We start from the raw sequence: 17,402 nt of genomic DNA, 5'->3' as shown, positions 1-17,402 counted from the left end.
CTTTCCAGGAGCTGCTGAATCTCTACTTTTGCATTTAATATTATTCAATGCCAGGGTTTTTTTTCTTTGTAGGCAGTTCCACAATGACAGTGTCCAACTCTCCAATCTCCTTGTCAACTTTACTGTAATAGCAATGAAGGGAAACAGAACATTTTACGTATACTAAAACAACTTGAGGAAAAATGGGGTTTGTGTGCAGACATTTCCACATGCAGTATAATTTACTGTATGAAAGCAGTCATTACTGTATCTATAGCTCTGCTCTGATAGCATTTCATGGGTTCTTTAAAGTAATGTTATTGATATAATATAGTTAACTAAATGATTGCTTTGTTTAATCCTGCTTGTAGTGCAGTCATGATGTCTGCCCTCAAGAGAAATTGACTGTAGAGCCTAATGCCTTGCCTTTTACAAGCAACACTTCCCTAGGGCTCCAAAAAATATTGTTCTTATTCCTATTTATAAATAATTTCCTTGAGGAGACAGGGAGATGCAAGAAGTGAGGCGCTGATCTGCCTTTGTCAGACAGTTCCTGGTCTTAGTGTGGCACAAAGGACAAGGTTTGTATTCCTCTCCAGTCCTGTACCTGAAGGGAGATAACATCACTTCAGAAGAAGAAAAACAGAGTTTTATCGTGTCCCTCCTTCTGTATTCAGCCATCGGGCAGGCTCAGAGCAATAAGCAAAAGGTCTTGCAGAATTTAGGAAGTTGCAATGCTTTTACACACAGCCTTCTACCTTGTTCCACCTGAACTGGGATTATTTTGTATTGCTTTATCCTCCCACAAGCATCTCCACCAAGATGGGACTGTGCATATTCAGCCAAAACCAAACATTTTATGCTGCATCTTGTGAATATTCCTTGTTATGTAGTTCAAAGATGAATCAGTTTCAATGCAAATACTTTACTTGCTGTGTATAAAAAAATTAATGTTTCTTGGACCCTTTGAAAGGCAGTGCAGGAGGACTGCCAAAGAATAGGCTCCACACTTCCAAAAAGCTTCAGGAACATCTGTTGTCATCTGTGTGTGATCTTATCTGTGATGGCACATGTGAAATTAGTTTTGGTATATACAACTATTTGAAAAGGATCCTTTCTGCTTTCCTGACAGAAGCCATGTTATGGCTGCCAAACTTAATAGACTCTCTACTTACTCTTACCTATATATAAACAAAGCTGGCCTCTGTTAAGCAATCAAGGAAATTGTGGAGGGTGGATCCTGGCTGGTTGTGAAACCTCCACCCAACTGCTCTCTCACTCCCCGTCCTCAAAAGGACAGGGAAAGAAAGTAAGATGGAAAAGTTCATGAATCAAGGTAAAATCAGGGAAATCAGCTACTGTCAGTGGAGAAACCAGACTTGACTTGGAAAGAATTAATTTAATTTATTGCTAGTAAAAATAGAGTAGAATGGTGAGAAACAAAGACAAAAATAAAGACCCTGCCCCCTGAATCCTTATCTTTCCTAGACCGATGATGTATGTGAGAAAACTAAACAATGGTTTTGATAGAGTGACATACCTGATAGTCTTAAATTTAATAGAAGTGAAAGAAAAAGGAAGCAGACAGAGCAAGCCAGGTATTACACAAAATAACTAAATTATTAAAATAACAAGTTAATATGAATACTAAGAGAATACTTATATCCAATATAGAGGAAAGACAATCAGGAAAAATAAAGTATCACACATTTAGTGCACAGACTGATGTGTTTGGTATCAACTTTACTGATGGTGTATATAAAGCTGTTATTCAGCAGAACAAAAGAAATACCTAGGTGCATAATAATTAAACTATAATACTCCTAAAAGAAACAAAAAGTGCCTAAGAAAAAAAAAATACCCAAACCCTACAACATTAATACAGTGCAGTAAATCTCAGGATCCTCCAACTACAATGAATTCAAGACGGAAATGGAGGAGATTAAAAATTGTATCGTATTAGTGAAGGTTTCCCCTTTTAGCTGAGGTTTTAGCATGGAAATTTGAGGCTACTCCCTGCAGGAGTATAAGATAAAAATAAGACTGGTAGCAAAAGACAGGGGGTTTTACACCATTTACAGAGGAACAACAAGCTTGTGTGACTATGAAAGTATACTTAGCATAAAGAGGAGAGCATAGCTCATGTAAGAGTTTGCTTCTCCCCAAAGAGAAATTGATACATTTTTTGGTAAGCAATGTCATGTGTGTCCTTCAAAGAAACTGGTTGCACAGATTTTTCTAAACTGTTCCTGACTTTTAAAATTAGTAGGTACAAGGAGCTGACTATATGGAATCAATCTTTACCTTAGAAAGACAGTATGCTCTTTTGTTTTCTCCCTCTATTTGTCGTGATTTTGCCAATATTCCTGTTCATGTACCAAGATTCGGATGGCCAAGGAACCCACCATGCATCCTGGTTGGTTCAATGGCCTGGGATAGCTGCCCAACCCATTGTGTTTTGTCAGCCTCCATGTGCTTCTGCTACCATCTTGTTTGTCCCCAGCTTTCTGGGAAAACATATCTGATGTTTCCTTGCCTCTGCTCTCTCTTTTGTCATCTGTTTGAGGTTCTTATCTGGCTAAATAGGGAAAATTCTTATGCTGTGTCTTCTTGTTTCTTTCTCTTGTTCTCACCCTTCCCCCTTTGCCCATCACTGCATAGGCAGCATATATTTCAAACAGACCTAGTTCTTTCCATCAAAATACTCTGACCAGTTCAGACAGGTGAATGAATCTAAGTCAGAAACAGCATTTGAAACAGCCTAGAATGTCCCAAAATGTCACCTGCACTCCCTCTGAACAGATGTACAAGACGTGTGCAAGTCTAAGCATTGCTTACAAACAAATATTCGCCCCTCAGTTCCCTGTCACTGCTTACCTACCCTGCCTGTTCCAAGGCCTGGTGTTGTGCAAATGGTATTTTTATTTCAGTACAGGTTTCTCAGGAAAAGAAGCTCAGTCAGAGGGGTCCCCTCTGGTAAGTTGGCTTGGATAGGAATGACAGCCAGATCTCCTGCTATCTGCATCTCTGTAAAAATGGTTTTGTGCCGTGTCTCAGGCCAAATGGGTGCTTGCTGCTGGCACCATCAAAGACAGTCTGTATAGAATGTCACTGTATAAACAGTCTGTCCACTGCTTTCCTGCTGATCTCATTTCTGTGGTGAAATATGTTGCAAAATACTCTTGCAAAAACCTTGCTTGTGGAGACCTCATGTAGGAGAATAACATGCTACATGTTCAGGATGTCTGGAATAATTTTTCATTGTCCTCAGCTCAGAAATAAGTATCAGACTAGATCTTTGCCTCTCTGCTTTGACCCAGCTTTGGTGAGTGATGAAATAGTTAAAATATTTAAAACATAATATGGACAAAGTATAGAGGCCAGAGAAGAGTGTGCATGCTTTTAGAGTGTTGGAGCATACTGTTCTGGGAAGGAGGAGCCTATGAGGCTATGTTTCTGCTTTAATGTTTCAGTTGTCTGAGAATTTTTGTGTACCACTCTAAGTCTTGATTTGGAGTCTGACCTGTAGAACAGAGGCCAGTTTTGCTACAGTGCAGTATTCAGCCAAAGGAAGAGGCCATTATTTCAGAAGCATCCTTTGATTAGTTTGGCTGGAGAAGCTTGTTTTGGTTTGTTTCTTTAATTCTCTTGCAGATTGTTTTAAAACTTGGAGTCTAGGTCATTTTACATATGGTTTCTAGATAAATTCTTCACATTATGGGCTCTGCCAATCTCTGTCATATTTTTTTTTCCTGATGACCTTTGGTGAACCAAGACCAGTCATGCAAGTTCCAATCCTAAGCTGAACTCCAAGGGACACATATTCTGACCCCAGAACCTAGATGGGAGAAAGGTCCTCCTCTGTGCAGGCATTCATTGTGGGCTGGTGCTCCTCTTCTTGCTCTCTATGATTGCCAGGGCCTGAAGGTCAGGTCAGAGAAGATGATAGATGAAAAATCTCTGTCTGTCCAATCAGTTTCCTATGATTTGCATTTTCTTTCAGGTGATGGACATTAATAACTTCAGCACTAATTTGCATATGATGCAGTTGGTGTGTGCTGCAAAAAGGGAGAGAATGTCAAGTATAGTAATTAATCTCTATATAGGCTTACAAAAATGTATAGGATGGGTGTTGTGGCTGAGGAGCCCCACTGAAGATGCATTGTGGGTGTAACTGTGTTAGTTGGTCTGAGGATGAGATAAGACTTTACAGATCACACAGAAGCAAGATGCTCCATTTCTGAAACCCTGCTGCAGTAATGCTAAGATGCTTCCTGGCAGGGCAGTGTAGGTGAGGTTACTGAAACCCTGTCTTTAGTGACATTGGAACTTGGTGAGTCATGCTATCTGTATCTGAAATGAATCCAGTGAAGACTTTGTAAATCCTTGGCAAATTAGCCTTCAAATGGGACAAGTAAGGAGGGAGGGTCAGAAAGAGATGGAGTAGAGAACAGAAAAGGCAAAAAAATTGTAAGATTGAGAAAGGGGGGAAATTACTGTAATAGGAAGAATAGTGAGATTTTTAAAGAAAATTGAAGGAAGGATTTTTTAAGAAAAGAGAATCTTTGCCTATAATGGCAAAAAGGAGATAGAGGAAAATATTAAAAGATACCTATATCTTTACCTTACCCTATTGGGTTTTTTACAATTATTTTTAAACCATTGAAGGAACATGTTAGCACACCTAGAAACTGAGGTATCTAGCTCTTCTTACAACAAAAAGCATTCACAGATTTTAATTGATTTTTGTCTTGCAGATCCACCAAGACTCACCCTGGCCCAGTTGTACATTTAAGCGACAGCCCAAGAGATGAAGGAAAAGTGAGTACAACCAATGGCATAAAATTTTGCAGCATTTCATAGCCTTTATTTGCCTCATTACTCTTTCCTTTTGCTTACTCACTGATCTTATCATCTGCTTTCTTTCAATGCTTGCAAGTCACTTTAACTATTTTATTGTTCTTAACAAAAAAGATTATCTTTGTACAAATTTAATGAGTAAACATTTGTAATACAGACAACATACTTTGAAATGTATAGCCATCTAAATTGTTCCTGTTTAAAAAAGCTTGATTTTGTTAAAGATTTGACTAAAAACTGTATCATGACTTCAGTACTTGGATAAGCATGGTATTATGAAGGCATTATAGTAAGTTTTTGTAAGATAGAAAATCTTTTCTTATGTAAGAATTATCATGATAATAGCCCAGGTTTGGAAGTTGCTGCTGTTTGCTATTCTCAACTCTGTTCACTGTCCACAAGTGGAAGCCAAGCATACAGTCAGAGCATTAGGGTTGTGACTGATATCACCAGGAGGCACAATCAGAGTTGGTTTTATTTGTATGGCAGCTTTTCAAAGATGAAATAGGGTTGACAGAACTCTGGTTCTATTACAGCTTTTTTTAATTTTTAGATTTTTATGTGTTGCTACTGATATTTGAGCATTTTGCTTGTGTGGAAAGGATATTTAACTCTGTCATTGGTTTTGATCATTTTTAGTAATTGTATTTCAGTGTGTATTTATAAAGTACTGCATCTTCCAAATGGTGTATCACCAAATGTTTGACAGTGTGCCTCATATAACAATAAATAATAAATAATACTTAGAAACTAGCAGCAGTTTTAATTTTCTGACATGAGAGATATTATGCTGAAATTATGTGTACCTAGAAAAGCACTGATGACTACATCTGATTTTTGTTTGTATCACTTGTCCTTGGACTTACCAATATTGCGAGGTGAACTACACACAAATGGTGCTCATGTGAACCAACCCTCCAACAAATTTGATGGCATCTCTAAGCCTTTCTGGAAGAATCACAATAGGTCAAGCAATTTAGAATACAATCAAATAAAGTAATTGAACATTATGAAGTGTAGTGTTGTAGCCTCAACCAAGAAGCCATCAAGAAATGTAATTTAATTATCTGTGGCAAAATACCTGCTGAGAATAAAGGTTTATTGATGAGGCATCATTCTTTTTTGCTGGCCACAACAGAAGCTGCTGATGAGCTAGCTAAGGCACACAGTGTAGGAAAAAAGGGTTCTAAAAGAAAAAATGGTCTTGTCAATAAAAATTTCTTACGGGAATACCATGCCCTGTGTCCAAACAGAAACCTAAAAATATTTTTCAGCAGAAAGAGAGAAGATGAAAAGGACCCAGGTAAGGGAGTTAAAAGAGAATTGGCTCTGGAATACAAGTGCTTGTTGCTCAGAGGGCACATGGGAGACATCTGGGCACTGATGAAGTACTAGCATTCGAAGAACAACAGCAAATTCAGACAGATGCCTATGAAAAACAAACACTGACAATTTATGGGGAGAAGTAATAGAAAATGTAAGGTATACTAAAACCATCCCAATGCAGCTCTTTATGTCATTGTTAGGTTGAGAGTGGTGTAAAGAATGAATTGGTGCCAACAAAATACTTGCAGTTTTGCAGAATATGGAATTGATAGTGTTTACAGGAAGATATCAGTAAAAGGTACAGGTGTAAGAGAAAATCCAAGCATTAAATCAAAAGATGTAATTTCAAATAAAAAAATTCAACCATAGAGATATAAATTAAACTGCATTTTTCAACTAAGTCACATTAAACTTTAGTTGAAAGAATGAAGAATAATCGATCATTATTCAGAATGAGGAAAAAATGGGGAAAAAAGCAGCTCCTAGGATATTTTCTGTTCACATGGTCATAAATAGCTGAGAAAATAGAGTAAGCAGTGATGTGGCCTGGTTTGCTGGACTTTAGCAGGCTGAGAAACTCAGCAGTAAAATGGCAGGTTAAATACTGTCTTTTTAAGTATATTTAGTGTAAATGATGAGAAGTGATACATGTAGGACAAAATATTTCTGACTTTACATGTAAAACAATGGGTGTGAGCTGATGATTACTGTTTGGTATGAAGCGCTTCAAGTGATGATAGTTCAGTGGAAATGTTAGCTCAGTGCTCAGCAGTGAACCATAAAGAAAATCAAAATTAGGCATTATGCAGAGAAGAATAGAGAACAAAACAAAGCTATTAAAGAAATGCATTGTTGACCTGCTTGCTGAATAGTGAGTATAATACTTGTCCTTCTGTGTCTAAAATGAACATAATGCTAAAAAAAATTCAAAGAAGGGACAGGGTTTTCTATATGAGAGACAACTTAGTGAGACAGGAAAATTCACTATGGAAAAGACCTGATTGTGAGTCCAAGTTTGAAAATCACAGTTGATATTAAGAAGATGGAAACAACTCATAGTCTCCTTCAATACAAAAACTAAAAGGATACCAAATGAAGCTGACAGGTCAGATTCCAAACAAGTCTTGGTACTTCATCAAATGAGCAATGATTAGAACTTAGGAAACATTTCCAGATGCTGTTGTGCGTGCTGAAAATGTATTGATCACAAGGAAGTCTAGAAAAGTTAACGCAAAAGAATTCAATGTGAGGGTAACTGAAGAGTATGCTGAATTCTCCTAAAAGGTTCTTAAAGATGAGGTTAAACAGAGCCATGTGTAGTTGAGGAGATGGCTATACTTGAATGAGAAAATTACTTAGACTGAGAGAATACGTGTGTGTTACAAGTACTTGTCTTCTTCCCATATTATTTGATATTTACTCTTGGCCATTTCAGTACAAGCTACTGTCATAGATAGGCTTTAATTTAATTTGGCAGAGTTTTTCTTAGATAAAAGAGCTGTTTGATGATAGTTCTACATACTTTGCTTATCTCCATAGCTCCAAGTTAACCAAAGATCACCAAAATGTATTGGTGGCAGAAATCAGACTCCACACATCACTTGATGATAGGCAGCAGATAAAAGTGTTGTTTGCATATAGTTTCAAGAATTAAATAGTAGATAAAAATCAGTCATAATCATTACTCAAAATACAGATGTTCTTGTACTCTACTACTTTGCAAGAGTCCAGTGGTATAGCCCTCTCTGGGGTATTACAAGTTGTTCACAGACCTGGGACTGTTTGGCTGATCTAAGTATTTCTCCTATGAACACTGAGTGGTTGAGAGTCCTAAGATATAGTCAGACCTTTCAAGGTCTAGATCATAAGAGCTCTATTTGAAAGACAGGGAAGTTTGTGCACTGGCAGTATCTTCACGTTTTTCATTAAGATCCTTTGAATTCCTAGAAGTTCCAGTTTATTTCATTGACTGATGATTGGGTTCCTTGTGCCAAAAGAGTGAATGCAATTCCAGATGACTTCTGCCATTCAAAACTTTTCCAGAGTGTCCTCCAGGCAAACTATCTAGGCAGGCTTTGGAGAGAAGTCTCTTTTATGAATTTAATAAGCTGTGGCTGGAAGACAGACATCAAAGAGAATTTAGGCATTTAATGTGTCACTGAAGAACAATTCGGGGACCAAGTGATTAAGTTCATGAAATATAACTCTGTCTGCCAAATCAATTAATAAGTGTACATTAGGGACAGACTGGAGTGCATAGACATTTATAAGTGGCAGATCTGTAGCAAACATGATTTTTCTTGCTGACAAAGGAAAAGACATTAACTACAGCAATCTGCAGTTTCCCAGCAAACGGAGAGAGCTTAATAGGAAGAGGTTTAATGTTATTTACAATTACCTGGTGGGCTAAACTTCCTATCTCTGAGTCTGAGTTTTGAGATCTAATAATACCTAAAAAAAAGGCCTCTTTGGGAGGCTTGTTTGTTAGGGATTTTTTCTCCAGATGTTTTGTGTTACCAGGACAAGGAAGGGGCTTATTAGCATGTACCAAGATGTAATTAGGTTACTGTAAAAAAGAAATTTCCTCCCATCATCAAAAGTATTTGATGAAGAAAGATGTAAGTCAAAATATGAAACAACTCCACTAGACAAGGAAGATCTTGCCAGGACTTCTCTCTCTAGATTCTGTCCCATGTTCTGCTTTTTTTGTAACCAAATTAAGCATGAGTAATTAATTGAGGCACCATGAAAGGCAAGATGAATCTTTGGAGTTTTTTTCATCCTTGACTCTTTTTACAGACATTGTTTTCCTTTGTCTGGGTTTTCCTCTCCAACTGCATTTATGGATGTTTTGCTTTTTACCTCTATTACAGAAATAGAGCTTGTCTTACAGATCTTCACTATGACTGAGGAGTGGGAATGTTTGAGTTTTCTATGGTTCAGACAGGTCAGAATCATAAATCATCATAAATATCCTGGCAATGAGACTAACCCCATTCACCTAAACTGGAATTGTGACTTTAGTGCTGTACCACAGTACACAGTCAGTACCAAAGCAACACGACTACTGTCTGAACAAAAAGAGATTCCTGGTTATGCAGCAAATCTCTTTGTCTCAATTTCTTCCCTGAAATCGCACTTTGTTACTTTCAATTCTTTAATGCAGTTGTACTTTAAGCATTTCAGCAATAGTTCAGGTGAAATGCAGCCTCTGATGAAAGGTATTTAACCTTTTAGTAATCACCTGGAGTAAATACAAAAAGGAGGGTGGAAACCCTAAGCTGTGTAGCATTGGATGAACCTCCGATAAGGGCATGGCACTGTTCTCTGTGAAGAGGCTTGCCAGTATTTTGTCTTTGGAGATCCCAAAAGATTCAAAAAATATATTAAAAAAAAAGCCCCATCCATTTCTACTGTCAAGCTAAAGGATGCTCATGTGAGTCATACTGCCTTACACTAAGACAAAGGCACAGAGGTGCAGTCCTTGCCTTTACCAAGTGGGAGAGGCCTACAGGGTCCTTTAGAATTAGCAGCTGAGTTTACCCTGTGGCCAAGGAATATGTGCAGCACGATGGAGGCCTGAAAGTCGAGTTCTGTGTACAGCACAACACAGCACAGGCCTACACCTATTCAAGTGACCTGGTATGAACTTCACTAACTCCTGGATATACAAATGGCTTCCATTTGGGATTGCTGTGCTAACAGTGCAAGCAGCTGCAGTAAGACTCTCCTTTGTTCGCTCTCTCAGTGGCAGCCTATTATCCCAGAATACCATATGGCATCCTGACACAAGTGCTACCCAGTTAGCTGCATACTTTCTGACTCTGCCACAAAATCCCATGTGGAGCCATCCAGAGCAAAAATGCTAAATAGTCTGGAATTTTTCCAGGACAGTTTAATTATTTTTTCAGGGGAATAATTCTTCAGGAGCACAATAAGTTATTGTTCATATTCAAGTATTAAATATATTAACTATAAATAATTTCCAGATTAGCTAGAATATTCCACATAAGGAATATTATCCTGGCAATAAAAATAATCATATGCAGAAGAACTGAGAGTATTCCCAGGCTCCTTTGTAGCAGTATTGATGTACCAGTTATACTTAACTTGGAAGGAATGTTTTGTTTAGCAGCCCAGCCAAATTTCATTTTTAGGACTCATGCAAGCTAAAGTGAGTGATAGCAAAGATGCTGTTAAGGTTTATCCAGCTAAGATATAATCTTGTCATTATTCTGCACAAATTCTTTATATAGAAACTGTAAATTCTTGCCTGCATTTTGTGATATAGATGTTTACAGGTGATGAATAACTGCACTTATCACTTCCAGTTGTATAAAATATTCTATTGCAGAAATGTGAGAGTCTGCCAGTTTAGCCATTTCCAGATTCCAGATTCCATGTTCATGTCCAGAACAGATTCCTAAGAAGACAGATTCTATGGGAAATAGTTTCCAGGACACCTAAATAAGCTAGACATCATATTGTCCATAAGATCTGAAATTAGTTGTGTTTAAATGAAGAGTAACTCTACATTACCAGATCAATATTTCATTTATTTTCAGTGGAGACAGGGAGAAATTATTGTGTTCATTCTTATTTTTCTACTGAGCATTGTTTTCCTTTTCTTTCATCTTTTCAGAAATATTTGCTGGTATTTCTATGGTGTGCATGATGACATGGCATCCCAGTTCCAGAAGTAGTAAAAATTGACATATCAGTTAATTTATTTTTAATTATTAGGAAAGCAAGCAATTTATTCTCTGCAGGGGGAGTTCTTCAGAATGTTTTCAAGCAATAGCAAGCATAAATAAAAGGAATATAAGTAGCTGAATGAGAGTTTAATCTGGTGACTCTCTTGGTTTGAAATTACTTGACTGGTATCTTAGGTGTCAAACATTTTTTTTCTCCAACAAGAGGCAGGGAAGATAAGAGTTGGTAGGAACATGCTACAATCTTTGGTTTTCAGCAGATATACAATTGAGAAGACTGTCTAGGTGCATAATCATGCAGGGGAAAAAAGGGTGTATGAAGCCCTTTTTTTCCATGTCAGATCTTAAATTGTCAGCAATGTGAAGTAATTTATACTGAAAGATAATTTGAAAGCAAGGTATTATGTGAGGTAAGATTACAATCTTGCATGCCACTTTGCTATTGCTTTTTATATTACTCAATATTTATATGTACCTTTTGAATCCGAAAAGTGTAATTGTGTCTTTTTCCCTCCTCTAGCTGTTGATAGGTTATGAAAATGGGACTATCGTGTTCTGGGACTTACGATCTAAAAGAGCCGATCTGAGAGCTTATTATGATGAGGTAAGCAATTTACATTAGTTCAGCAAAGCCATTATTCAGCAGTTTGCCATATGTCTTACCAAGCAGATGGATGTTTATCTAAAGACCTTGCTGGTTCTGGAAATACTGTTTGTGCTATTTTTTGGGGCAAATTACTGACAATAGAAATCAAAGTCTGAAATCCTTACTTCTGATGCTTTAGGCTCTCATGAGTGTACTGTAACACAGAATGTCCTCCCCTTCATCCTCACAACTTGATCAACTTCTCTGTGGGGATCCTCATTTGAACAGGGTCTAGCAATGAGCTGACCTGAGATACAGCTGCAGTAGGAATTATTATATAATCTATACTGAGTATTTCTAGAGCACTCGTTGTATTGGAATACAAATTACCTTGTACAGCTGTTGATATTGCCTAATACTTAAGATCTGATTAAACTGTTTTCAAAATTATATTGTCATAGTTATCACACAGTTGTGTCTTGTCATTGGTAAGCAGCTTGTGTTAACCACAAATGCAGTTCTTGTGTCAATAATCAAGCTGCTTGAAAAATAGATACACTCCTAGTTATTATGATTTTAGCACTAGCCCTAGGGAAGAATATTCTTTGTTCTGCCAGTACTTTAAAGTTCACCATGGATGAATGTGAATGCAACTACAACTGAAGGTAGAAAAGGACATTTTCTTTAAAGTGATCCTGGCAGTAGGTTTCCTGTAGTTCTCTTTCCTTCTTCATTTTGTCATCTTGCTGTGTATAAGGAGTGTATACACATTTATTTCCCCTCCAGAAAGCAATCTGAATGCATATGAGTTCTGCAGTCTTTCAGACCTGCTGTCAGAGACACTTTAAAACTACTCTGAGCTTCAAGGTTAAGTTTCTGAACATCAACATAGCAAATGTTTCCAAGGACAGAGTTTGAATAGGCCAGCACTTAAGCCTCCACACATGCCCACTGAATTGTCTCTCAGTGACAGTCTGCTTTTGCAAACACTTGTGAAATTGCACCCATTCCATTACTTAAGGCTGAAGAACTTTTTCCTTTTACAGGTCCCCTCAGGAAGGTTGGGGGTGGGGATGTCTGTTCACCCACAGTTCTCTCTTGTACTCAGAATGGGATTACATGAAGCAGGATTTTAATGCTGTTTCCCAGCATCCTTTTTTTTTTTTTTTTTCATTTTGAGACAGGATGGGTGGGTGTTGAAAATTCCTCATACAATTTAGAGTTTAGTTAGAGTTAGTTAGTTTAGAGTTTAGAGTTAGTAAACTCTACTGCTTTTTCAGTACTGTTCTCAGGAACATTTTTTTTCCTTTTAACATTTAAGTCCCATGTTTTCCTCTTCAGTGGTTATTTGCTGTGTCATTACTCCACTTTATGCAACTTGTGCTAGCTTCTTATATGTTGAAATACTTGCAAAATTCTTATTTTGTTTTTAAAAGGATTGTGTGACTAGCCATTTTACTTTATTCCAGACTTTCAGGCTCCATGTTCATAATGTTCCAGACCTGCTAGAATTCCCTTAGGGAAGCCAATACCCTTAGGGAGTCACTGAAAAGGGTTCCTTTTTAAATCCTGGGTTACATAGGTTCTGTGAGTCAAAAATTACTAGTTTGGTATGTACCACTTGGTAATTAGCAGCAACCCAAATTACCAAACCTAAACCTCATCTTATGGATTGGCCACATAAGATCACAGTCCAGAAATCATTGTTCCTGCTCCCTTTCACCATGCTATCTGGACTGGTGGAAGGCCTCTGTGCCCCACCGTGTCTGACCAATCTTTCAGTATTGTTCCGGCACTGAGCCAGAACAGTTCCAGTTGCAGGGTATTTGTGAAGTCTCAGAAAAATTCCTGTAAGTGTTCTGTATCTTCATTAAGTACCAAAGTGCCTCTTTGCATGAGTTCTGAATTAAATTAATTCACCCTTACTTTTCTTACTATCATTATGATTTTCATCTTCTCAATGGTTATATGCATGAGGTATTGAGGCTCTTCCAATCAATGCTCCTACACAATGCCTTCTGTAAAAGGTTTTCCTTCCAAGCTCTTTTGTAATTTCCTTCAAAAGTCTATTTCTATCAAGTGGTATAAAAAGACAGCACATAAACAAGACAGATCTTTCAGATTACTCTCAAGTTGTTACTGATAGTTGGCAAACCCAAAATCCAGCCACCTTCCTGTGCAGGCTTTGGAAGTTTGTGTCAACTCTCATTCAGAGCTGTCTGAAGCAGTCATCATCTTTCATTGGAACACATCCCCAAAACAAAGATATAGAGTTCTCAGAGGTATTTGCCAAATGACAGCTCCCTACCTTTGTCTAGCAAAGGTAGGGAGCTGTCACTCCCTATGTGCCGCTATGGAAATACCAAATCGGATGTGGCCCTTGCTGTAATGGTCCTGGCAGTACTACCAACACAAAGGATTTTTAGCATTCAAACAGTAAGATGCAACAAGCTTTGTTCTTGTGCAAAATATGGTTAAAAGCGGTACTAAAGACCCTCAGTGGTGAAGGTTTGTGGTTGGGAAGGAACTGAAATCATGTTAGGAATGCTTAATTTTAGTACATGACAAGTATGAGAGAAGATGGAATGTGTATTCAACCCACATGGGTATTGCAGAAGGAGAAGCATACCCAGTCTGCAGTGAGATACTTTATGTGCATATACTGTGTTAACATTCACATGAGTCACCCACCATGATGAACTCCTGTTCTAAGCAAATAACTGCTCCTTTTGTGTGTGGATGCTAAAGAAGTGGATCAGAATGCTAGACATAATCTAGCAGAAAAAAAATTCAGGATTTATTCAGGACCATCTTTCAGAATTACTCATGACTCGCAGCTGAGACCTCCAAAAGCATTTCTGTTTTTCTTGCCCATTTTGGGGCAAAGTCTAACGGGTCAGTTTGAGTTGCTGCTACGCCAGCTGTCTGTGCCAGGATAATCCCACCTCAGCTCCACTCCACAGGAGGTTTATGCTGGCAGGTGGCACCCGGTCGCCGAGAGGCAGTTTAGCAAGCAGCTTGGTACAGTTTTTAGCTAGTCACTAGCTCCTGCTCAGACACAGTCAGTGACTATAACCATGTGAAATGTTTCTAAGTGTGATAACACATCAAAACCAGATTCAAATTTGGCATGATAGCAAGCATGAATGAGCTCATGTCAGAATTAATTTGCATGAGGATAGACATGCCGTCAGTGTAAGTGAAGTAGCGCTCCCCACAGAGCTAAGGTTGTTCTACCTGAGGGCAACAACACTGGACTCTGCATGAACCATCTTTCTCTGTTGTCTTCTGTTACTTCAATTCTAGTTTGGTTTCTTCTCATTATTTAAGAGGAATTGTGTACCAGCTCTGTCTCTGGAAGGTAGAAGTTTGAATGATACCCATTATGTCACCAAAAAACAAATACCTAGAGTTCCGGGTTTTTTCAGCTTGGTTTTTTACATCCTTTTTGGCACAACTATTTTAGTAGTGTGTTAATCAAGTATTCATATACAAGGTGTGTCGGATTCCTGTTAAAACATCTGGGTCATCTTAATGCAGACTCATTTGTGGCTCTGCTGACAAGCCCCAGGGGCTGAGTAAAACTTATGTAAAGGGTCATGGCCCTTTGGTTGATTTCTTCTGCTACTCTCTCCAGACCATAAGCTGTAACCAACCGTAACAATCAATATGATTAAAAGCAGTAAGCCAACAGGGAGTTTTAAATAGTGACCAGTAGCTCTTAAGCAAAATTAATATAAACAACAGCAGTGCTGACTTATGAATACCCAGGCATGATGTTAAGTCATTTGAATAAATCAGGTAAAGGTCTATATGCAATCTTAAGTGCATGCAAGGCCTTAGCATTTCCTGGGTTGAAAAAAAAAAAACCCTGGAAATTTCTTAAACTGCATTCAAAAATAGATCACTTTTATTTACATTTACATAAGATTATATTGTGTTTTTTGCAATTTAGCAGTGAACGTTTCTGGAAGGGATATGGAGTCAAGGGAGAATTCTCTGAGTCTGTGCTTCTGTGGGGAGTGTGTGAGAAACTGTGGTATGCAATGAACGTTATGTCAGAACATGTCTTTTGTTAGTTTCCATCACATACCAGGAAAATTGAAGGACTTGTGCCATTATCCTTTCTGATAATAGTTCTGATGTAACAATGGATATTTTCAGTCAGTTCCACAAATCATGCACAAAATAATAAGAATGGTGTATGTAACATTCATCATGTTGTACTTGTAGTATGCACAAAGGAGTGCAATATTCCTCTTCTCTGATGCACTATCTGTTCCAAAACTATCTTTGGACTTTAGACAAAAAAGAACCATCCAATTGTTGATATACCATTAGAATAATATAATCTGAAGTCATACATGAAAATATCATTAATGTAAGCACTGTATTCCATTGCAGTCTCAAGTTCTTCTTTCATTTCTGTAGGCTATTCATTCTGTTGCTTGGCATCATGAAGGGAAACAGTTCATGTGTAGTCACTCTGATGGCAGCTTGACCCTATGGAATCTGAAAAGCCCTAACAGACCATTCCAGACCACAATTCCACACGGTAATTCTGGTAGTTAAAATGTGTAACTAAGAAGCAATACAGTGTTCTCAATGCTGTTTGCTAATATGTATGTTTATTTAATTTTTCCTTGTAGCCCAGATGTTACTTCTTGTATAAGTATTTTGATCTGAAAAGTAGCTGCAAATTATTGTAAAATCAGTAACTTAAATCAATCTTTTTATTTTAGTTGGTGTCATAAATATCTCTTTCTGATTAATACTACTCTGATGTCTTATCCAATTCCTTTCAAGAATCTACTGCTGTTCTGTGAGACCCTCAGGCTCTGGGATTTTCACATTTCTTTCTTTTATAGTTTGTACTTACGGGCTTTTATGTGCAATTGTCACAAAAAATTAATGTTTGTCATGGGGAGAGTACAAGGCTTCCCAAAGAACTACAATGAAGAATTTAAAGGAGCCATAGTAAGAGATGCCTGTATCTTTGATGGGTGGGACTTTATATAAAATTGCTTCCTGCAAATTAGGTTAAAAAGTATTTGCACCACTGTAAAAGTATACATTACTTTACTGAGAAACCTGACTGAGAGGGAGGAAGAAGAGGAAATCAAGATCTAAGTAGCCCCAAAATTCAAAAGGATTTTGAATTTTCTTAATTTACTTCTGTTTTACCATTTTTAGTCATAGAATTTTACAGTGTCAGAAGAGAACTCTCAACCAGTCAGACAATCAGATCAAAACAGGCCTGATCTGATAAGTAAACTCAGGACATTGGGCACTCAAACACTTCCAGAAAAAAATTGCACAACCTCTTTGGGCAATATCTTTTGGTATTTAATGACCCATATGGCACAAATTTTCCTGTTAATATCTAACCAGAATTTTCCATGCCACAACTTGTATCCTTTATCTCCCATCATATCACTGTTCACCTCTGAGAAAAGTCTGATCCATCTACACTGTATCCTCCAGTCAGGCTGTTGTCAAAGGCAAGCATAGACTTTCCAAAGAAACAAATCCAAAATGGCTATTTTGTTAGTTTACAAGTGATTTTCTCTGGAAGAAAGTGCTGAGCCATAGTTAACCAAGAACTAATGAATTTCAGTTGTATGCTTCATTTAATTTTATCACTCAACTAGTTACACTCCAAAGCATGTAATGTTTCGTCAACAACAGGAATTAAGTCAATCTAAGAATGGTTAGGAAAAAATTAAGCTGTTTATGGTCTTTATGTGTTCTGAAAAGAAAAGGCATATAATTAGTCTGATTCATTCATTATTAGTTAAGTGTCATACTCAGAAATCTGCATGGTTTATAGAGGTCTTTGAAGTGTGTTCTATGGTACTTTAGATGTATGTGGCACAAAGACATGAGAAATGTAATTAATTTAGACAAATGAGCATTTTGTGGAAATAGGAGCTAATCCT

The 17,402-nt window shown here is 37.6% G+C and overlaps 1 protein-coding gene across 4 annotated transcripts in view; it reads left to right on the top strand.

The window, feature by feature from the left end:
• STXBP5L (syntaxin binding protein 5L) overlaps positions 1-17,402 on the top strand; it is a 184,634-nt gene that overhangs the window by 95,319 nt on the left and 71,913 nt on the right. For all 4 annotated transcript variants that reach the window (XM_088051631.1, XM_014253302.2, XM_088051630.1 and 1 more), the window contains exons 6-8: positions 4,737-4,800; positions 11,398-11,481; positions 15,895-16,018. In XM_088051631.1, coding sequence (XP_087907757.1) covers positions 4,737-4,800; positions 11,398-11,481; positions 15,895-16,018 — 272 coding nt within the window. The remainder of the gene's footprint in view (positions 1-4,736; positions 4,801-11,397; positions 11,482-15,894; positions 16,019-17,402) is intronic.

This window comes from Pseudopodoces humilis, chromosome 2, assembly GCF_049639895.1.
Source record: "Pseudopodoces humilis isolate 2021_Gansu_Grassland_sample_001 chromosome 2, ASM4963989v1, whole genome shotgun sequence".
Taxonomy (NCBI): Eukaryota; Metazoa; Chordata; class Aves; order Passeriformes; family Paridae; genus Pseudopodoces; species Pseudopodoces humilis.
Note: the sequence above shows the minus strand (reverse complement) of the source record. Positions and strands in the feature narration are given on the sequence as shown.